Source organism: Prinia subflava, chromosome 1 (assembly GCF_021018805.1).
Source record: "Prinia subflava isolate CZ2003 ecotype Zambia chromosome 1, Cam_Psub_1.2, whole genome shotgun sequence".
Classification (NCBI taxonomy): Eukaryota; Metazoa; Chordata; class Aves; order Passeriformes; family Cisticolidae; genus Prinia; species Prinia subflava.
The window spans coordinates 39,845,534-39,868,882 of record NC_086247.1 but is presented as its reverse complement, the minus strand read 5'-3'; the positions used below and the strand labels follow the sequence as shown (position 1 = coordinate 39,868,882).

General features: G+C 43.4%; 1 protein-coding gene across 1 annotated transcript in view; it reads left to right on the top strand.

The window, feature by feature from the left end:
• The window catches only part of RGS20 (regulator of G protein signaling 20), a 41,401-nt gene extending 20,029 nt beyond the window's left edge, over positions 1-21,372 (top strand). Inside the window, exons 3-6 of the mRNA XM_063394207.1 lie at positions 12,408-12,556; positions 16,577-16,663; positions 17,504-17,738; positions 18,964-21,372. Coding sequence (XP_063250277.1) covers positions 12,408-12,556; positions 16,577-16,663; positions 17,504-17,738; positions 18,964-19,152 — 660 coding nt within the window. The 3' untranslated portion in view covers positions 19,153-21,372. The remainder of the gene's footprint in view (positions 1-12,407; positions 12,557-16,576; positions 16,664-17,503; positions 17,739-18,963) is intronic.
• The last annotated feature ends 1,977 nt before the right edge of the window (positions 21,373-23,349 follow it).

Sequence of the window (23,349 nt, the reverse complement as noted above, 5' to 3'; positions counted from 1 at the left end):
CATTTATGCTAGGGAGCATAAATACCATATTTTTATTCAATACTACCCACCATCTCTATGCATCATGAATTAAAAAAAAAAAAAAAAAAAAAAAAAAGAAAATACAGCCCTCTTTAATAAGGTATTAGCTAGAACCATAGAATGGTTTGGGTTGGAAGGGACCTAAAAGATCATCTCATAACAAATCCCCTGCAATGGACACGAACAGAGACCATGGCTCTCCTGAGACAAATGGAAAGGATGCTGGAGCAAGAACATACACACTCTGCCAGCATTTTAAACCTGAACTTGAACTTGATCAAGCAGTCCTGCTAAAATTTAGGATGCCACCTGGGACTGTAGTCTAGAGAGACCTTAGGGGAGTCACATTTACTTACCAGTCTGAGAAATTACTGCCTGTCCTGGTAGAGTTGAATTCAAAGGCCAGTGCTGAATTTGAGACCAATAGCTGAATTCAAAGGCCAGTGGTGTTAACAGGTGTTTTGAGCTTGGTCTTAAGCCATATAAACAACCACCTCAGTACACTTACTGAGACTTTGTTATCTGCCGAGGAGTGAGGCAGTGTCATTTAATCCGACTTGTCAAACCTATAGTATCTCCATAGGTCCTGCCCGGGCCTTGGCAATTGTAGTTTGGCACAGAAATCTGTTCAACACCAGTTCTATGCTTTCTGCCACAACCAAAAGGGCAGAGATTTGCAGAAGTGCTCCTTGCCACCAGGCAGGAGGAATACTGAGTGGGGTTGTGGGGTGGGAATCAACCTTTCTGTTTTTTCTGCTCTCCTGGGAACATTGTCCGGTTTCTGCAGTAGTTCACCTCTCCAAACAGACCTGGAGGAACTCTCTGCTGCTAAGCAACAGCAAGCTCTCCTTCTGTGTAGGAATGGCAGCTTTCCCCATTGGTTTCATCTCTGATGAGCACCTTTCCTGGCATCAATGGCACCACAGCCCTGTTCTCCCATTGCTGCAGCAGTGCCTTTGGCCTTCAAAGGCAGCACTATCACTGTAGGCAGGGCTTCCTTCACACTGTGTAGAATTCACTACCTCTCTGTCTCTTTGATGTCTTGCTGTAGGCCAGAAATAGAGACAACGTTTTGGGATGGGCTAAACCTTGATGAAATAATGAAGCCCTCATTAAAACAGCTAAAAATCATGGCTGGAGGAAAAGGAAGCAGCTCAGAGCCCAGGCTCCAACCAGGCGGCTCTGTCTCTGCGGGACAATGGCAGTCAGCAAGGAAGGGCAGGGTCACGCTGCCCTGACGCCCGCAGATCAGGGCGGGCCCGCCGAGCTCCCCGGCAGGGCAGGGCAGTTCAGGACCCTGGACAGGTCCGGCAATGGCTCTGCTCCGCTCCCCGCCGCAGCTCCGCCCGCTGTCTGCGGCTGGCTTCTCGGGTGGGGATTTTGGGGGGGTGCTCTGTGGGTATAAGTGGCCAGATTTGTCCCCTTGCTCTTCTGGCGCTATGGCCAGCCCCGAACCCCAATGGGCACTGGCTGGTTACGAGAGCTGTCCTCCAGCCCTCACCTCACCAGGTTAGAAAAGTTAAAAACACAGAGTGTACATGGGGGCATGGGGAGATGCGAGGGCAGCACGGTGTGGCTTCACTGCTGCCACCGCTCCAACCCTCATCTTAGCACTGAGGGGCTTGCTGGGTGTGCTGGGCCCCCGCCTGCCCCCTCGGTGATGCTCACTTTGTGTTTCTCTCTTTCTCTCTCTCTCTTCCCGCCCCGTCCCTCCGCTCCCACACCTCCCCCGCTCGCCGCAGATTCCGAGGCCTGCCAGGCCCCTCGCCTCTCTGCCAGCTCTGCTCTCCAGCCCCTTCCTGCGGCCGCAGCTCCCTGCCCGCCGGCCCTGCCCGCGCTTCGTCTCTGCGCCCCGTCGGGACGCCCCGGAGCCCCGCTTCTGTCCCGCGGCCTTGGCGGCGCTGCTGGCCGGGAGCGGGGCTCCCGCCCGCTGCCCGCTCGCCGCGCTGCTGCGAGGCCGCTGGGCTGAGCCGCCCGCGGCCCCCGCCCCGGCCCCGCCGCCGCCCAGCCGCCTCCCCCCGGAGCGCCGGAGATGCCCGGCGTGCCACGGAGCCGCGCCGCCGCAGCCCCGCGCTGCCCCCGAGCCTCCCGGTGCCGTGAGTACCGCTCCTGGGGCCGCGTCCAGCCCTTCCTCCTCCTCCTCCCACTGCCCGCTCCAGGGAAGCCGCTGTCCGCCCACGTGCCCTCAGCCGGCACCGGCGTGGGAGTCTCGGGGGCGCGGGGCGAGTAAAGCCCCCGGGCGCCACAGCGAATCCCGCCGATCCCAGCTGCCATCCCCAGCGCCCCCGGCTCCGCTGGCTCCAGCAAGGCGGCTCCTGCGGCCGCCCTGCTGCGCACCCGGCCCGCGGCGGGAAGGGAACAGCCCCGACGGCAACCGGGTGCCCAGCTCCGGGAACCGGGAACGCGCAGGGCGTTCACGCACCGGATCGCTCTTGGTTGCACAGGGAGACAGTGCCGGTCAGCCCGGGAACGGCGGAGGTGCTAGCAAGCCGCAGTTGTCCCGTTAACCCTTGTCCCGGCAGAGGCTGCCCGGGGGGTGGAGGCTGCGGATCGCTGTCGGTGAGAGGATCCCCTAAACGTGGCGATGTTCCTAAGGGCTCCTCTGAGGAGCGCGGTGAGCGCCCAGCCCGGCAGCCCCGGCACAAGCCCTGCACGGAGCCGCGCTGCCGCAGCCGTGTCACCCCTGCCCCGCTGAACCGGAGAGGGAGCCCGGGAGAGCCCGGCGGCGGCCAGCACTGCGCCGCTGGAAGGCAGGAGGCGGCTAGGAGAGGGAAGACGTGTGTCTTAACACGCAGTTACTTAAAATGCGAGCATGTTCCAGGGCCGGGTTGACAAGCCCAGCTCTCCTCTAAGGCATCTGTGAACACTGAAGCACCAGCACCGAGCCCCACGGCGGCACCGCCGCCCCTCCAAGCCCTTCCCACTCCCTCCCATCAGCGCACACACACACACACACACACTCTCCACTCACACGCTCTCACGCCGGCCTCTCCGGCATTTCTCCCTGCGGCGCCTGCCCCATGGCTCCCCACGGGCTCTCCCCAGTCCGCGGAGCGGGCTCCACTGCGTTTAACCCCGTTGCAAACCGGCCCTGAGCCGCAGCAGCCCCCGGTGTTCGCCTCGCCAGGGGCGACCCGGCGCCAGCCCACCCCGTCGGGCCGTGGCGGGGCGGGGAGCGCGGGCTGCCGGCCTCGCCGCCTGCGGCCGCGGCCACAGAGAGCGCACCCACCCGCGGCCGCACCGGGAGAGGAGCCCGCGGGGACCGGGCGCATGCGTGGGGCTGGCGAGCCGCCGCTCCCGGTCGCCCAGCCCGCCGGGACCGGAGGGGCAGCGTGCGAGGACGCCCCGGGCCCCGCCGCCGACACCGTAAGTAGCGCTGGGTCGCGCTCGGCGGCAGCCGGAACCGCAGCCCGCGCTCCGGGCGGGCCGGGCCGTGGCAACGCCCGTGCCGCAGCTGGAGCGCCCAGGGCGCAGCGGGACGGGACGGGGCGAGCGGCGCTGCCGGCGTGGCCCCCGCGGCCGGGGCGGGACAGCGGCTGTGGCCGCCCTCCCCGGGAGGAACGGCGGGGACTCGGCGCAAAAGGCGTTTTCCCGGGCTCCCGGAGGGTCGGGAGCCGCAAGCCGGGAGCGCCCGGCGCTCGGGCTCTCACCGCCAGGTCCCTTCCCAGGGGCTCCCAGCGCAGAGCCCGGCTCGCACCCGGCTGACCTCGGCTCCGGGAGAGAGGTCAGAATCCCTCCCTGGGGCGGGGTCGCACCCCGGGCCGCGCCACCTCCCTGGCCCCAGGGCAGGTGACACCTGGGCTGGGCCCCCGCCAGGCGCTCAGGGGCCCTTCTGCCCCGTCTCACGAGTGCGGCCGAAGATGAGGCAGCAGCGGTGTCCCCGCCCCACCGTGAAGGGGATCCCGCGGGGCGTCTGCTCTCGGAGCCCGGGGCGCCCCTGCCAAGTTCGAGATAAGCAGCAACAGGCGAGTGCTTCGTAGCGAGTCTTCCAGTAGCAACCTGACTCATTAAGCACCCTTAGAGATGAGAAAGAGCTCTTCCTCAGCTCTGTCATTAGGTAATGTCAGTGGGTAAGAAAAAGCAGGTAATGAAAATTGGACACAAATACAGAAAGTGAAATAAGATTATCCTCGTACACTCCAGTAAGAACCTGCAGTAATTTAATAGCAGTGTAATTTCTGTGATGCAACCATTCCATTATTTTATTTTTGCTGTTGAAAAACATAAAATGATAACTTTTCGTACAGCACTTGTTGCTATGACGTAATGTCAAGGGGTCTCCTTGTACCTCTGTTGCACAAACAGAATTTCAGCATCAAATCCAGTGCTCTGCTGTGGAGGTAGCTACACCACTGCTGTCTTACAGGACCAGAAGCAGTAAACACCAGTTCAACTAAACGGAGCACTGGAATTGCAATCCACTAGGAGATTCCTAGTTGTGGTTCCTAAAATTAGGAACGTCATGTTGAAATCAGGAGTGTCTCTCTAAACTCAGAGGCAACTGAATATAAAACTATGTTTTATGACATGCTCAAAGGTGAGAGAACAGTTACTTTATTTCCCCTTTTTTATCTACTCCTCACATCAATGCTTACTTTGATGTCTTTACTCTGGATCCCAAATATTTAACCATGGAAGTATCACCTAAGCTGTTATGCACCTCTCCACGCCTTGCTTAGAACAGTGAACGTATTTCAGAGTGAGCAGTGATGTCTGAGGACTGAGTTTAAAGTACCGGGAAGGAGTTTTCAGGCTGTAGGGTGCCTGTGTCTCCTGGAGCTCAGTCAGGTGTTGATTAACTTGAAGCATATCAGCAACTATCAGTACTCAGTCACTGACAGAAATCCATCCCATCTTTTTTCACTGAGAAAAGTGACAGAGGAGACAACAAGTCTCCGAAATACCCTGGCGATCTGGCATTCAGATGTAAGAGGATTCTTAGCTAGAGATTCATTACTCCTCACTTGCTGTTTTCAAAGCTCGTCAAAGCCATATGAAGCAAAGAAGCCCAGAAAGTGTCATGGCCAAAGTGAATGTGTGCTTAGCCCAATTCTGACCTTCCTTCAGCATTAGATTGCCTTTGGTGCTACTCCTCCTGGCTGCCAGTGCCGGCTGGCGCTACAGCCGGGCTCGCCAGGCAGAGGTTGCTATCACAGTGCCTGCCCTGCAGAGCAGCCAGATGCCGGCGTAGTACAACCCGAAGTGAATCGCGACAGTCGGAATCAATAGGAAACAGCGTGTGAATCACCGCTTAATGAACTCCAGGGTGAGTCATCCCGATTCAAACCAGCTTTCAGACCAGTACAATGTCAGTCAGCTTCTCACACAGTTCGGTGTGAGTCAGATCTCAGCACCGAGTACAATGTGAAATGAGTCACTGCCTAATACAGCGCCATGTGCCTCCAGTACCCAGTGCGAGTTGTCAGAGCTTCTGTGTGATATGAGTCACTTCATAGTACAGTAAAATGGGCTTTTTGGAGGCCATTCATAATTAAGCACAATGCAACCAAGCGCTCAGGAGGAGATAATGGGAGTGAGCAGAGTAAACTGCTTACAGGCACCAGTTTCACTGCATAGTAGAGAGGTTTGTAAAATATCATGATGAATGATTTTTTTTTTTTAATGCTACAGTTTCTTAAAACAAGCAGCATAAAAATAACTAGAAGCAGGTACTTTCTCTGACATCAGAGCCAGCAAAACCATGGTTGAGGCAGTGGTAAAAATCCCAGCACTGGAGAAACCTCTTGGGTTTTTTGTTGGTTTTCTTTCAAGAAAGCTGATCAGTCAGTGACTGACATACATCCACTGAGGCCCTCCCCAGCTGCCACAGAAGACAAGACAAGGGATGCTGACAGCTTGTGCTGTGCAGAGAAGATCCTGATGCTGATTTAACTTAATTGCAGTTTGCAGTGACCTAGTTTGTGAAGGACTCAGCAGGAGATGAAGTTATATCCACACTTACATTCATACTGCTCCACTGCCATAGCATCCACATAATCAGCTGGACAGAAACAACAGGTTGCTTTTGTTGTTTTTCATATGCAGCTGGTAAAGAATTCTTTCATGTCATTCCCCTATTACAGGAGAAATAATGACAGTGACCCTGCTAATTACATGTTAGAGCAACATTCTCAATGAAGTCTCTTGTGATAAAATCCAAGCTAAAGAAATTCTTTATCCAGAGGAGATATAGGGCATCTCTCTAAAAACCAACCAAACAAGCACAAACAAAAAAACCCAACAAAAGCCACAAAAATCCCATTGAAGCCCCAAATAACTAGGTTTCTAACAGGAAAGTCAGATTTTACTCAGAGAAAGACTTTAGTGCAAGAAGTTTTTGCAGAGAGTGGCCTCATGTGGTGACCAAGTGGGCAGAACTGAATACCAAAGGAAAAGGAGTAGAAGACATCTAAGGCATTGGTAGAAAAATACCTGTTACAGGTGACATGACCAAGACACAATTACTTGTTACCTGCACAGTGTGATACCCTTTCAGGCACTCCTTTTGAAATGTAAAACAATGCTTTAAGCTGGATAGATGAACTCTGAGCTCCTCTGGAAAAATAAATTAAGTAAAACAAGCAAATGTACTTTGTCAGTTTCTGGACATTTGACATGAAAGTGTCCCAGAGCTGTTAGTTACAGGATAACACTTTCACCAGCAACTTCATCCATTGAAGCCTTTAGCAGACTTTGGCACAGCAGTGACATAAAAAGCTGGTTTATTCCATGTGCTGCTAGTCCCCTTTCTGCTAACTTCTGTCTTGCAGTCACAAACTCTCAGCCATTTCAGCCACCCCACTACAATATGCCAAATCTCCAGTAATACAAGATAACTTTCGAGGAGCTCTTGCTCCTAAGTGGGCAATCTGACAACTATGCCTCAAGCATGTGCATATGTGTGGGCGAGTTCATTAACATATATTAGAATTCTTCTCTGTCTAAAATAGCACACTGCTTGATGCAGAAAGCCTGCTTGTCACATTTGTCAATGAAAAGGAAGAAGCATGAGCATCAAGTTTCCTGTTCATATTTCAGTTGACAGTGAACTGCCACAGGCTTCAGTGGGAGTTTGTTGCAGCCCCAAATATATCTGAATTGTTAAAAAATAGATTTAGAGATTTATTTGGAACTTGACCCCAGTTGCAAGCCTCTTATGACATTACTATATAAGAACAGAATCTCTTCCAACTCACTGGTTATCATTACTGGTAGGATCCAAAGTCAAAGCAGCAACTGCGAGAGTTACATAACCTCACCTACAGCTTGCTGACAGCAAGAGGTGGCTTTCGTTGCTTTAGTGGAGTTTGGATCAGGCCTGAAAGTACTTACTGAAAAATAACTGGACTATATGATCCACATCTGTGCCCCCGCTCCAAGGGGCTGTCAGCTAGAGTTCCAGCACAGGGCTTCCCGGGTGGTAGAGTTCCTGGGAAAGCTTCATGCTGTGGCCATGCAAATCAGCCCCGAGGACAAGCTGAAGGCTTTCACATCTGCCTGATTGCAATGTGGAAAAGGAGGAAACATCACATCTCAGTAATTAAGTTTAAGTAATAGGATCTTTGCACTCTAAGCTGAAAAAATGTCATTGTGTTTTAGCATAAAGTGGGGATAAATGTATAAAGTTTTGTCTACAGTCTTCTGCATATTCCTGGGCTTGGGGCTTTTGGTTTTTTATTTGGTTGAGGGTTTGTTTTGTTTTTTTAAATTTACATTTGTGGGTTAGATTTTAAACATTCGCCCTTTGGGAATGCTATTTTCTTGGTAGCCCACCTTTCTGCTGAGAAATTAGCAAATACTATAAATGTTACAACTAAGCCAAATATCACCTAAGGGGTTTTTAACCAGGAAAATAATTTTCACTCCTGACCTTTACACTCCTTTGCATTTATAAGGTTAAATGGAGAAATGCTTCATAATCTGAATGTCAGACAGGTGTGCTTTAGAGTGGAAAAAGCATAACAGACATTCTTATTTCACCACCTCAACATTATATTCCTCATTAAACACCTCATACTCTTAAGGCATACACTGGTTTTGCCACTATTGTCAAAAGTAGCATTTCAGGTGCTTGTTTAAATCCCTGGACTTTTCAAAAAGTTACTTATTAGCACTCAATAATAGAAGCACATCCTTTTTTATATGATTTCCAGATGCTATCTAGCAGGATAAGAAGCAAGAACATGTGCCATTAATTTTCCTCTATTTTTGATTCATTGCTTTTTAGGGATTTTATAATGAACAAAATTTGTTGTTATCATAACACAGAGAAGGACTTGTCTTTCCTTGGGAGACCCAGAAACTCTGCACCTAGGCATCTGTAGGGATGCTACATTAGATTGACTTGAAACAATGAACCAAATGGAGACAAGCTGGTCACCTCAACTTCTACTCCCCATTCTCATTTAAGTATTTGACTAATTGGCACTCTCCATGTGGGATTTGGATGGTTCTGTGAGTTCCTCCAGGCAGGACCCACTGTGCCTAGACAAGTTTCTTTATATTCCAGTGTGCTGACTAATATCCAGGGTGGAGGATGTCCAGAAACTCCAAAGCTACAAAATCAACCCAATTCTGCACAGACTGCAGGTAGTCAGAGCAAACTTGTAAGTGGCCAGTCACTGTAATCAGAAGAAACTTCCTGCAAATGCAAAAATGATCATGCATAGACCCATGTACACAATTTAGGGAGGCAAAAGATGTTTTGTAGCTCCAGACAATCACCAGGGATAGATCAAGTGTGCATTGGAGTGGTCCCAAGGCACATGAGACAGCTCTGTGTAGGATCATGAGCAGTAGTGCAGGTCCCAGGGCCTCATGTGGTCCAGCCAACACCACCACTACGAGGACCTGTGAAACTCCCTCTTGCCATCTAGACACTGACACCGACTGTCCCATTCAAGGATTTGATTCCTCACAGTGACTCGATATTAGCAAAATTAGACCCTACTGATTATTCATGTTATACCCAGCAATTGGCTAAAACTGTACCCAGCCTGAGTATAAACAGAGCATGAGATGGAAGGGGTTGGAGTCCTTTGGTTAAAGGTATCTTCATTCCATTAGTAGCCTAAAAGTATTTTTGGAATCCTCAGAAAACATGTACAGGACAGCAGTCCATCTCCAGTTTTCTAATCCTCTGTGCTTTCTTCTCTAACCCATTTTCAAACAAGGCACATTGCTGCTCCAGATGGTGGGGACAGAGAAGGCAGACTCCAGTTCTCAAAGAGAACATCCAGTACAAAGGGTTCTCAGACAATTTTTTCATTCACATAGCACCTTCAGAGAGGTCTGGAAATCTGATGTCCCAAATTAACAACTATAAAATTACATGAATAGAAGACCTTTTCACTACAAGATCTAAAAACACCCTCTCCCCTTTGCTCTGAAGGAGCCTGAAATCTACTGAAGGCAAAATAATAACCACCTCAATTCCCACAGATCCACAAATCAATCAAGCAATTGCTTAAATTGTCGCTAATGTGGGCTGTACTATAAAGGAGCAGGGAATTTTGTTAATTCCTACAAATAATAGCCACTGGAGTAAATCTACTACCTATTCCTGCACACAGCACAACTCAAAGCAGCAACTGCCTGGCAAGGCTCATTACAAAGCTCTGGTGGTTGCAGCAAGAAGCAGCAAAGTGTGATGGAAAACTTCCATGTCCTACCGTGAAATTCTGGATATATTAGAAGCAGCAGAAAGATACCTGCATACATAAAATAAGCTCTTCTGAAGTTAGGTACACAGTGCTGAGATAGATCACTTATTGCTTGTTCTGTGAACCTGACCAGCCTGACACGGTTTTGTCCTACAGGACTTAATACTATGTGCACCAAAGGAGTTTCTACAACTCTGTAACAACCTGCACCACTGCTCAGCACTCTGCCTTGCCTTCCTATAACATGGACCTTGGATTGTATTCAGCCCAGGCTAACTGTTAATATGAACTAGAGATATGAATATGATATTAGGCTATAGAAACAGCGCATGTCTGAAGCCAAGTTACATTTTTTTTAATCAATAATAATTGCTTCAGGCAAAGCAGCCTGAAATATTGCTAGATATATTATCCTTCCAAAAATGTTTTATATGCTATCACTTTCTAATTGAAATCTGAAAATGCTCCATTTTAAAAAGTATAGTTTTCTGGAAGGAAATTAATAGTTATTTATTCCATTAATGGGAATCTGAAGCTGACAAAGAAATCTGAATTTACAAATGCATTTCAGTTATCCTTCTACATTTTGAAACAAGAAAGATTGGGGAGGGGCAGTTGGAAGCTATGTTCTTTGTCTGATTTTCTATTTCTGGACTTTTAAGCATTGCTTGTCAGATTGGGCCTTCAGAGTTTCAAAATGGGCTATAGTTTCTGTCTATATTGTTGTTCTTGTATTTTATTCCTCCTGCTACACAGGTGCATCTTCTGCTACCGTGTCATGCATTTGTCTCTTGGGAGAGTGGGTGGTTCTCACAAACACAAAAACTATTAAGCTTTACAAGACAGAAATAAATTCAACATTAAAAAAACAACCCCACAAAAACCAAAGTGCAGCAAAATGTAATGCTGCACTTTGCTAAAATAACATTCTTTCTTCTCATGACACTTCTGTTGAGTCCATGATGCCATCTGTACATTCCTCCTCAAGTTAAAACAACAGCATTTCCTAAACATGGATGAACATTTAGAAAGGAAAGCAACTTTTAACCCCCAAGTATTTATCTCATTAGATTCAAGTCTGACATTATAGATTTTAAAAAAGAACTCAAAATTGGTAGCAGCTAATTTTAATTCCCAATTGTCATGGCCTCAAAAGATTTAGCAACCTGAAACAAACCTACACACAAAGGGATCTTGTGACACAGGAGGATGACTAGCTATGTATTCAAAAATCAAATACAAATAAAATCAAGAAAGTCATATTCATCTTTGTACAAGCTAGCATTTCATCTCTCAAAGACATCTGTCACTTACATATGGCACAACTTTCAGCATAACAGGGAGAGCACTATTAAGTGCTGTAGAGCAAATGTGAAGCTCAGAGATAGGTCAGAAATCAACAGGGACTTCAAGGGGACTTGTCATTTAAGCAACACCACTTATCTACAAAATCTGCAAAATGCAGTCTCCAAAAAGGCTTTCTACAGTTGTGCAAAAAAACCCAGCCAGTGCATCCACCAAAAATTGTTTCATGCTCTCTTCAGTTGAGGGGCTCAGTGAAACCATGTAATTGTTATCATCTAGTTTGGTGTTTCCTTCTCATCTTCACAGAAGCACACAGAAAAACATTTTTAAAAACTGTGGTAGTCAGACCTTCAACAGAGAAATGAGCATTGGTCCTTCCTCCTTTGCTACAAAGGGAACCAGGAGGTTTGAGACATCCTCAATAGACACCAAAGGCCAGATTTTCAGGAGAGCTCAGGTATCACACTCAAGCATCAGGAAGCCTGTGCATTGGCTAATGAAGCAAAGGGAAGGGAAAAAAAAAAAAAAAAAAAAAAAAAAAGGCCCTAACTACTTCTAGTTTTTAAGGATGGCCTTGAAGTCAAAGTCAGGAAACCCTTTTCAGCTCCTAGGCTTATATACCTCAGTGCCAAGAGCTCTAGCTCCCCAGGATCCTTCACTGTTGCAGCAGCCCTCTTGTTAGAGGGTAGAAATGAGCAGAGATACAGACTTCTTGTTTATCACAACATGAGAAGGTTTATTCCTCTTTACAGCTCAGCCACCCTGACTCCAACCATTCACTGACTCTGGCTGCAGCAAGCTCCTACTGTAGGTTTCCTTTGCAGCCTCTGACTGCTGGCTATTTCCTGCTAAACTCTGCAGGTATTGGTTTGCAGGCTCTGACTGCAGGCTTTTACCCAGCTAGACTGTGACTGCAGGTTCCAGCAACAGGCTCTAACTGCAGACCCAGACTGACCTCAGAGCAGTGGTTCTCTCCCCTCAGGATCCTCCATGATTCCCCCTCAGCAGCTAACTCACTCCCTTTTATCACACTTGGATATTGGCTGTATCTGTGACTCATCAGGGGTGAGGCTGTATTGGGTAATTAACACAACTGGTAGTTATCAGGGACAAGGTCACCTGTATTCCCTTCTCCTACAGTACCTCTTGTCTCTGCATCACCACTCCCTTCTCACTGTATTACCAAGGCACCTGAGGAATTCATTAGCCCTTTGCCTTTCATCACAGCACTCAAATGAGTGAATCTTCCAAAGGATTCAACACCTAAGAACTTCCATGGGGGAAAAGCAGTGATTTAGCTTTTCAGTTCCTTTGAGGCTGTGGCCTTCAGCACTTCTGGGTAAGACTGTTAAAGCAAACAAAAAAAAGGGGAAAAAGAGAGACATGTTTCTTACTTCCCCCTTCCTTTGTTGCTTGCAGCCCATGGGATCAGAGAGGACGGAGATACGCAAACGGCAGATGGCTACGACCCCGGAAACCCCAGCTGCTGCACAGGCTCAGCTCAGCACAGGAAATCGAGGGTCCAATGCCTGCTGCTTTTGTTGGTGCTGTTGCTGCAGCTGCTCATGGTAACCCCTCTCATTCAAGCCTCTAGGGAACAGAAGAGCAAGGGACTAACTCATAGCTCCTGCATAGGACAACCTAAGCCAAAGAAAACACTTGTATAATTCTGCAGGTCTGGGACACAAAGAGAGAGCTGTGCTCTACTACGAGACACAACCCTCCATTCCAGGGTACTCTTTCTTTCCCCTGCCACTGAAATAACAGATTTTTAAAAAATATATCTGTACAGTATCTCTACTGGACTTTTTTTGTTAATTCTGTGCAATGCCTGTTTTGTGCTGGACAGGGTCTCCTCGGCACTGAGCTTCAGCAAGGCTCCCACTAAAAACTGAAGGCAATACCCAGAATATGTCACAGCTTTAGATTCAGATTGGGGCCTTGCAAGCAGCACTGCAGATTTTGAATGGAATTAGGAGAAGGGGGAAGGATTTGTAGGTCAGAAAATGAATAACCAGGTGCCCACCACTCTTCCCCAGAAGGTAACTGGATCTGTTGTCATTAATTAGTACTGCCAACTCATGGCACCTGCAACTTGTATGAAGATAATCATTGGGACCAGGAATTTTAAACATTGTATTTGCTGAAGATGAGGAGCTAAGCAGAAAAAAATCAGAAAAAACCCCATTACAAAAGTTCCATTCCTCTTAAGGAAGAAAATTTATCAAAGCAAAAGAGAAGGAATTACTTGATTCCTTCAATTAACAATGTGTTCACCTTCACTTTCTTACCAGCTCCTCCAGATCCAAGTGATTTCATTCTAAACTGAAGTAAATCTTCCCATACTCAAAAGCCCTGTATCTGTTTAGGGCCAAGTGTTACTCACTGGGGGAGGGTAGAACTTGCATTCAAATAAACAAAAAGTCTTTAACAGCCATAGAGTTCAGCCAAAACACTGACAGCAAGTGAAATGCTTCTTAGAATTTCACTATCCACCGCATAAACACTTCAGAGCAAGCAAACCTGGCACTGAGGTGATGGGAAGTGGTCACAAATAACTTTACAGCCTGAGCTAGGAATCTATTCCACTAATGTTGTTTTCCAATAGCAAGCACCTTGTAGCAAATGCCTTGGAGAACACCATTAGAAGGCAAGGGAAGAGCAGACTGATAATTTCCTTGCTGTTGGTACTCAGCTCATCAGAAGCCAAGACACACAAAAATCTGCCTTTCCTAATGCAAATGGTGAATATATTGCAAGGACAAAATGCTGCTTGGAGGTTTGGGATTTTTTGTGAGGTGCCAGGAACTCTGGCTCTGATCCTACCAAGCTTTTCAGCAGGTGAACTAAAGTAGAATCTAGAGACATTAACACTCTGACTGTACAGGATCAGTTTGCTCCCTATATCATCTATGTTAAAGCATCCCATATGAATTCCAATGCCATTTCAACAGCTGTCCAGTGCAATTGCAAGTGGCTCAGTCCAGAGCTACATTACACAAAAATGGTTTTCCATTAAAGGAAAAAAATAAGACACAATTATTTACTAAGTCATGGTATATAAAATTTGCATTTTACCTTTTAAATTGTTGATAAAGTGCCTCTTTTTGTTTTCTGCAATTTTACCTGATTTTACCAGGATGCTCATTTTCTATGGATCTCACTATTCAAACAATTCAAAGAAAACAATTTACTCAACAGGGTTTGTGAAACTACCCACATTTCACGATGCTTAAAATTCCCGTTTGCATTTCAGAATCATCTGGGAAACCAATATAGGCTCAGAATAGGCTTGTTTCAGCTCTAAAATAATTTCTGAATTTTTTTAAAACAATTGTTTTCTAGTAGCAAGAAATGCAAAACAAACCGTAATTAGGCTATTTATATTCTCCATTCATAGACCATTTCCTCAAAATAGCCTAAACTCTTGGAACAGAAAAATTATGAATAGGAATAAAAATAACAGTCTCCATGAGTCATGCAGCTGAGCTGCTGAACATCCAATATTCAGCATATTCTTAATAGTAGATTTAGAATGAACTGAAATGAGTCTCTCAGCTGGATGCTCAGAGCCTGTGTTCATTCCTACAGTCAAACCCAAGTCTCCAGCCTGTTACTTTTCCAGATCCCCAGGGTATCCAGTATTGCACTAGTCTCTTTATTATTTACTTGTACATTTCTAGGGAAAGAGCCTGCCTGTAAGTAATTTTCTGAAGTATGGCATGTTCTCCTAGGGAAACTTGTTATTTCTTTGTTATTTTTCCTTTTCTGTGCATTATCCTATGAAGACTGTACTCCTTCCTATTGGATATGTTGGTTCCCCTCAATCCAAAAATAGTTCTGACAAGAGCATCCCTTCCTGTCTGTGTGTGAGGAATACATATCACTTTATATATTCAAAAAAGGTCAGAATCACTGGTAAAAAGGGTAGTAAAGGTTTGAGGACCATATAACCTAACAGAACAAAGAAATAGCACTACTACTTACTTTTTTCTCTTTTTTTTTTCTGAAAAGGTAACTTGAGAGAGTTCATTGGTTTGAACACACAGTTCAGATGTTGCTGGAGAAAGTGTTTGCAGTATCTGCTCTCCATCTTAGCAATACAAAAGTTTTCCTATGTCTTCAACACATGGACTGCTGTGGTAAAGAGAAAAGCAGGTCTCTGCAGCTTATGGACTAACAGTAGACAAAGTTGGAGAAGGAGATGCCCAGTAAATCATGAGGCTGCAAATAAGGCTTGGCCAAGAGTTTAGAATGCAAAACAGGCAGAAAAACCACTGGTTTAACAAAAAAAAAATCTTCCTAGAGATAAATGAGATTCTTAGGGATTAAGGCAGAAAAAACATTAGCATGAAAGAAAGGTAAGATACAAATGAAGAAATTAAGTTTGCTATTTCCCTAGAAGTTATAGCCATTGTGTTGCCTTGTTTCAGCTGGAGGGGCTGTTTCATATAAATAACAGGTTATTCACTGGGACCTTTCCTTCTTGATATATTTTAAGCAGCTTTACAGATTTTATGACTGCATGCATGTATGCATTTCTCACTAAGCTACCATAGCCTGGATGAACTGGAATGTAGTCCCCCACTCCCTAAAAATATATTTATATTTTGAAATCCAGCTTCAAATGAAAATGAATCATCTATGACTACAAAAGAAATTTTTAAAAACTATCTTAACTAACACTTGATGAAAGAAGCAGGAGTTGACAGCTACCCTTCCATGGGATATCAAAAACTGTCAGTGATCACTAGTGATTGCAGCAAACTTTGGTTTTGTAATGCTGCAAACAAGTGTTTCCATTCAGACATAGTCAAAATTATATTCAGCAATGATAGATCTGATCTTTGTGCTCCAGACCTTACGTTTTGATGCATGTATTAGCAATTTTCTAAGATGCAATCAATCACCACACAATCTGGCTGTATCTACATCTGACCTCTGAAAGATGCTTACCTTTCCAATAGCACATACAGAAGTCTTTAGCTCACTTAAATCTTGTGTCCTGATTTTGAACTCTGGCTTTCCTGTAACATGGTATCACCACTCCAAACCAGAGTCCTGGCCCTCAACACAATCGAGGAGAAAAAAATGCAAACAAACAAATCCAAACCCACCTACCTTGAAATGTAACTCACATAAAACCAGTGCATCAGATTGAGCTTAAGTAAAAGCATTGCACTGAGCATACACAGTACAAAAATCAGTGGAGAATAGATTTGGTATCTGACAAAGGGTATGCCTGTATACATATATATATCCCATACACATACATATATATACACTTCTGAGTATATATATACAGAATTGGACTTGACAATCCTAGTGGGTCCCTTGAACTTGAGATATTTTATGGAACTATGCTCCTTCCATTGAAAATCTTTATTATAGAATATTAAACAGCATTCAGCTGCACTCTAGGTTTATACAATTGTAAAATTAAGGTCAGAATGTAACTGTGGGTAATGTGCCTATCATTAGCTTCTGTCCATTTAGAATAATTTTTTTTAGGATAGAAGGAAAAGTATCTGGTGTATGTTCAGCCTTTTCCTCTAAAGTTGACTAAAACTTTGTTTGCTACTTTGCAGTCTTACTGTTAGAAATCAAGAAGAAGAGAGAGCACGGAGAACATCTCATGAACTCCAAGCAGAGGGTATTCCAAACTGTGAGGAAAGGTATGGTCTTTATTAAGTGTTCTGTCAAGCTAAAATGAAACAAACCCAACAAACCATACTAAGTAATTGCAATGATTTACCTGAAATATGAAAATAGCTATTATCTACTTGTCATTTACACTCAATTTCCAAGTCTCTTGTGTTTTTACCTTCTAATGAACCAAAGGTCTGATCTATAGTATTTTACTTTATTTATATGCAGCATGTAAGCACATCCCCACTTTCATGACAAATTAAAATGAGCATTGTAACCTGTCTCCCTTTTTCCTGAAATAACGTAAAAATACATCCTGTTCCCACTCAGAAAGTATGCAAAGAGCTTAACAAGCAGTGCTCAGTCTTATGAAAATAATAAAGTGGATCTTAGATCCTCACAAAAGTCAGGCAACAGTTTCTTCAGAAATGCTCAAACAGCTAAAGGCACCTGCAAAATGGTGACATACACGTGGGTACTTTTCAGAGTTTGAATCATTGCTTCTTTATATGTATTTTCATTCCATTTTTTAACCATAATTTAACAAGGAATATTAGGGATAGGAAAAATGTCTAGCTGCTGCACAGGTATTTCTTTGTTGCAATTACTCTGAGCAGTAAACTGCAATTTCTGCATCAAAGCAGAGGCAATCACCTGCATCAGAGCTTTTGACAAGCACATTTTCAAAAAACATCTTATAAATGTGTTTACAAGAGTTTGTACTTGGGTAGTTCTAGTGAGGAATCAGAACCCCATGAACCTTACAATTTTGCTCCATTGTGATGGCAGATGCCTCCTACCAGCTGCAAACAGCTTGAGTAACAATCATTCATTTCTCTCTTCTTTTGCTCTTCTTCCTCCTTAAGCCCTGCTCCCACTCTTGAAGAAGTAAATGCCTGGGCTCAATCATTTGACAAGTTGATGCTTACTCCAGCTGGCAGAAATGCTTTCCGTGAATTTCTACGAACAGAATTCAGCGAGGAAAACATGCTTTTCTGGATGGCCTGTGAGGAACTAAAACAAGAATCCAACAAAAGTGTCATTGAGGAAAAAGCAAGACTAATTTATGAAGATTATATTTCTATCCTTTCTCCAAAAGAGGTATATTGCTTTCCCTAATGCATTCTTTGATGTTTCTTTGCACAGTTAGTCCTAAGATATGTTTAAAGCTACAGCAAATACTCAGGGAGCACTTCCCCCTCCCCCCCATTCCACTGCCACCAAATAGATATTTAGGGGAAGAAGGCATCGTTGAGGTGAGATGGTCAAGTGCTTTCACTGTAAGGAAGCTCTTCCTATGCTACCCTGGCGTGCTGATGTGGAATTTTTAGTTTGAGGCACAAATATATGGCTGATCACGTTATCCTTGCTCAACTCAAATTTTATTTGTTGGACAAATCAGTTCCTTTTTTTGTTACACTCAGAAGGGGGTGTATGCATCTCTCCAAATGCACAGTAACCACAAATAAAGTGTTATTTTCAAAGCACAAACTTCTCAAAGAGCAGCTGACAAAGTATGGCACAGAACAAACACAATGACTTCCCCAAAATTTTGAAAACTACCTATCACTTTGCTGTTAGCAAATACGTCAAGTTTCAAAGACACTTCAGTACAGTTTGAATATAATCCTGCCAAGCTGGCTGGAATTTTACACCTTCCAACATCCTTGCAAAATTGCAAAATTGCAATTTAGGGGTTTTTTTTTGTGCCAGCTATACTTAAATACTTACAAAAATGCTGTTTAAATCTACCCAGTCTGTCCCTGCAATACTAATATCTCCCTAAAGACACTAGAGACTTACAGAAAAAAAAATGACATTACTGTAAGTTGTATGGAATCATTATATAGCCCTACCTGTGGTTCACATCAATTCACTCTGCTTTTTAACAGCAATTTGATTAAGCAACAGCTTCCCAGCTTAAATTGTCCGCCTGCGTCATACTCTTACTCCAAATTCAGTCTCTTTACAACAGCACTAACTCTCCAGGAAATGAACTGTCACAAAAAATTATAAATGCTCTCCACTACAGAACAGCAAATAGGTCTGGAAATAATCCATCAGTCTCAGTACTAATGGGATTGCACAGTCTTGCTCAAATAAGGTACCTCAGTGAGGACACTTCTCTACCCATATTCAAGATATTACTCCATTCAAATTTTAACAGAATCATTTTGTGCCTAAGTATATTTAGCAATTTTTATGGTCTTGGAGGACACCAGCTGAAATGCTTTAAAAAGATGGCTTTTTCAACCAAGAAAACAAAACTAAGATCCCACCTGTCCTGTTCACCATTATTTACATGACTTTCTATTTCAATACGCAGGTCAGTCTGGACTCCAGAGTAAGAGAAGTTATTAACCGAAATATGCTGGAACCCTCACAACACACCTTTGATGATGCACAGCTTCAAATTTATACCTTAATGCACAGAGACTCTTACCCACGGTTTATGAACTCTGCTATTTATAAGGACTTGCTTCAGTCCTTGTCTGAAAAATCCATTGAAGCATAGAATTTTTTGTTAAATGTATTTATTTTAAAACAGTCGGGACTCTGGGCTACAGAAATCCACAGGGAATTTAGAATCAATCAGATATTTACCTGAAAATAACTCAGGCAAGTTTTACTACAGAATGAATAATTTAAATCCGCACAAAGCTCTGACACAATCAGCTAAGTACAGTTTCTGAATTAATTCAGCATTACTTCACAAAAGGAAATGAAGAGAATGAAGAAGAAACGTTGTTCAAAAAATGCAGTATTTTTTCAAACACAGCAGACAATTCAGACACAAGGCTTATGTCTGAGGTACAAATACCAACTGAGCATGAAACTAAAACTGATTTTTAAGTGGAGTGTTAGAATTTTCTTGAAAACCAAACCAGTTGCCCGATCCACACTGTGACCAAAGTAAAAGTATTATTGTCAATACTGTGCTACTCTAGGCAGTGCCATCACACCTGGCACAGGTACACTCCACTTGTTTTGGTATATTTAATGCATACATGGTGCACTAGTGGAAATTGGCATGGCAATCTCAAGTTTATGAAAGTTACTGGTTGAAATAATGCTGCTTATAGAAAAAAAATCTTTTGCTGAAGAATTGTTATTTTAGTACTAGAATCTGCTGAAAGCATTAAGTTCCCTTTGTTGATGTTCATAAAGTTAAATTATTTATTTCAGAGGAAAAAAAGCCTGGGCATTAAAATTCCAAAATAAAGCACAAGAATTCGCACATATTTTTCTCTTCCCTCAATAGCCCTACCTGTGTCAATAGGTGTTTGTAAAACCCTTCACTATTTGCTCTCAAGAGGACAGCAGTTTCAGCCAGCTTGGGTTTGTAAATATGAAATTCTCCCATTCCCTGACAGATCTTGTAAAATACTGCAGATATACACACAATTTACTTAACAAAAGCAGGAAGATGGAACTTGTGTTTGGATACAGCACTATTTCAGACTGTCCAACAGCACCAGCTCTATCCAGCTATAAACCATGTTCATTTGCAGTATATCCAAAGCATTACACTTAATTCCTGGTCATATCTCAAAATCAGTAATCACAGGAAATACTAGGAAGAAAGTAACTTGAATCCACATAAATTATCTGTAAATCTGTTACTCTAATGTCTTCTTTCTTTTAAATTACAACATTCATTACAATTCCACTATATTAAACTCTGGAGTTTATAGTGGATTTCCACTGAATTGTATTTTTTTCCTGTGTATTTATTTAAATGAGCCAAATGACACATATAGGTTGGAAAAAGACATATGGGAAACAGAAAGACAAAAAAACCCAAAAAAACCCCAACCACCTAGAAGGGAGAACTAGACAGGCATAGTTCAATGATGTGAACTGCAGCCTTTCCAAAACCTGCTCTTTGCCTAGTTGCAGCATTATGGAAAACACAAAATGGGAACTTTCTCTAAAAAAAGGAAATGGGAAGAACAAAACAGAATTTAAGAGATCAATTTAATTGTTTCCTCAAAGCACTTGGCAGGCTGTGCCCTTACTGCATTTGCATTTTGAAGCACATAATGATTCGATTTTTTCAGTACATAGCCCCACAGGAGAAGAGCTGGTACAGGGTGACTTAGTGCTATGGGCTGGTTCAAGCAAGGCTGGATGGGCACTGACCAACCTGGTCTAGTGGAAAGTGTTCCTGCCTGTGGGGTTGGTACTAGAGATTAAGGAACCTTCCAACCCAAATCATTTGTGATTCTATGACCAGTTTTTATAATTTCCTTCCAACAACAAAACACTATTTGGCATGTCAGCACAAAAAGTAAACAAACAAACAAACAAACAAACAAACACCCCCCCCCCCCAAAAAAAAAAAAAAAACCTGGAGAGAGCAAAGCAAAGTGCTTTTGCCCGCTGTAGCACAGCGCTGAACAACTAAGTTAAGAGGAAACTCTTCCATAGTTCAGTTAGTGTCTGCTACTGCTTAACCTATCAATGCTGGTTACCTCAGCTGAATTTCTGTTTAACACACCCAAAGCACTACTAATACAATTTTGGTTTATGTGAAATATCACAATGTAAGCAGCAACTTCAACAAAACAAACTAGGTATCTTCAAAAGGCAGCACTCAAACAGAAAATGCTGTACTTGTTTTAATCAAGGTGGGTAGGAGTGCTCTAAACCTCGAAGTTGAAAATTAACTAGGTCAAATTCAGCTTGTTGGAAAGATCATATGCACACATTAAAAAAAAAAACCCAAACAAAACTTCAAAGCATGTCACCTCACAAAATGGAGGATTTAATTTCTTTTAAGTTATCTCCCTTCCCTGCAAAGATACTTCATTAAAAACTAGAAGACAGACTGAAGCCTCATAGTTCATATCAAACAATATATTCTATTATTCTGCAAGAAAAAGAAAGAAAAAATGCAATGAAGGGGAGAGAAAGCTATATTGGTTTGAGCAGTTTTATGGTTAACATTAAATTATTAAAAGAAGAAAGTAATAATTTCTAAGCCTATTTTCCATGTGCCACAACTTCTAAGCAATTAACATTCTCTCTCTTTACTTCTGCATTACAGTATGTTGACATTCTTTCCTGAAATATCTTAACAAATCTTAATGCTATGCTTTAGGCTTAAGCTTATACCCACCACCAGTGGCAGAATGCTGCTCCCCAGATATCCTGAGAATATCTTCTAAAAACCCAAACAACCCACTCCCTTAAATATCTTGTTATTTTGAGACTGGTTAATACTGGATTTAATTGATGGCATGGAGACAAGGAGAGAGGGACGGGGAAGATGAAAATAAAAACCCACCCCCACAGACAAATTTTTAATTACATTTCATTGCTATATACCTGCTCATGGAGCATAAACTTCTCAGGGCAAAAGAAAAGTGCATTGGAAAGAAGTTTCCATGGACAAGCTGTTACATGAATAGCAGGAGAAAATAATCATATTGACATAAGAGGTTATTTAATCATTAAGATTATTAATGCAGAAATTATCACAAAATCAATTTATCCTAGGTAGAAAATGAGCATGGTTGGTTTGCCTTGGCATTTATGGAACTGCAGGATATCATTAAGCTGTAACAACTTTCCAGTCCACTGGCATTCTTCCTTCAATGTCTGCACATCATAAAGCAGTAACTCCCACAGAACATGCATACTGTTAAAGACTGCTCTTTTCACCAGCCTGCTAAGCACCATTAAAATTGCATGGGCTCCTTCAGCCAACATACTGTGCTTTACAGTGACCTTTAAATTCCAAAGTCATTAGTACAGTACAAATGGAGAGAAAAAATTATATATATATTCTGAAGGGCTCGACCATATAAAGTTAGATTAAAATTCATCACATAAGCATCATGTACTTACGCAGTTTCTGATTACAAAGGATATCAGAAAAAAGATAAAGTGATGAGAAAGGCTATCATATCACGACGTTAAGTAATTTTGAAACAACTTTGCTGCAAGCTGTTCTTAAGAATGTGTCTTCTGCCATAAAAGGTATGAGTATCATTTCAATGACATTATAAAAGATCTTTTATACTAATGTTGTAACTAAATTAATCCCAAACTCTTTGAAATGAGAAAAGAATTTAAGAGTAGTGATGACCTAGTGAAACAGAAGCTAATATACAGATGTATAAAGTTGTGATTAAAAGAAGTGAAACTCCTCAGGTTTGTTTATATGAATGACTACTATTTCAAGATTCATTTCCAGAGGCATGTGTTTGAAAGGTAATGCAACCACATTTTACAGAATGAAGACTTCATGTTGATGAATTGAGTCCTGTCTAGGCTGCTAAGGGTTGTGAATTTCAATTTAAAATTCATGTATGTGATCCCAAGTGGAATCCTGAACTCTGGATAAAAACTAGGCCCTTCCTTGGATACAAAAAAACCCCAAGATCACTGGACAGATATTTCCCTTCTGCTTAGTGATAGTCAAAAAGAACCATTCAGTACAAGATAGTTTAAAACTCATACTTTCTCCTGAACAAGGTAACCGAATATATGAGCAAATGCATTATATGTGAGAAAATGTCTTCTAATGAAGGATCCAGAAGTAGTGTTTTCTGAGCAACGGGATTCTCAGAAGGAATGTGGCCTCCTCTTTCTCTCTATTAGAATTGTGTACAAACTACCTCAACTTGAAGGACAACTCTGTTCCATCTGAGAGAACTGAAGTGTCCATAAAGGTAATAACCAAACGTGCTATTCTTAGATGGGA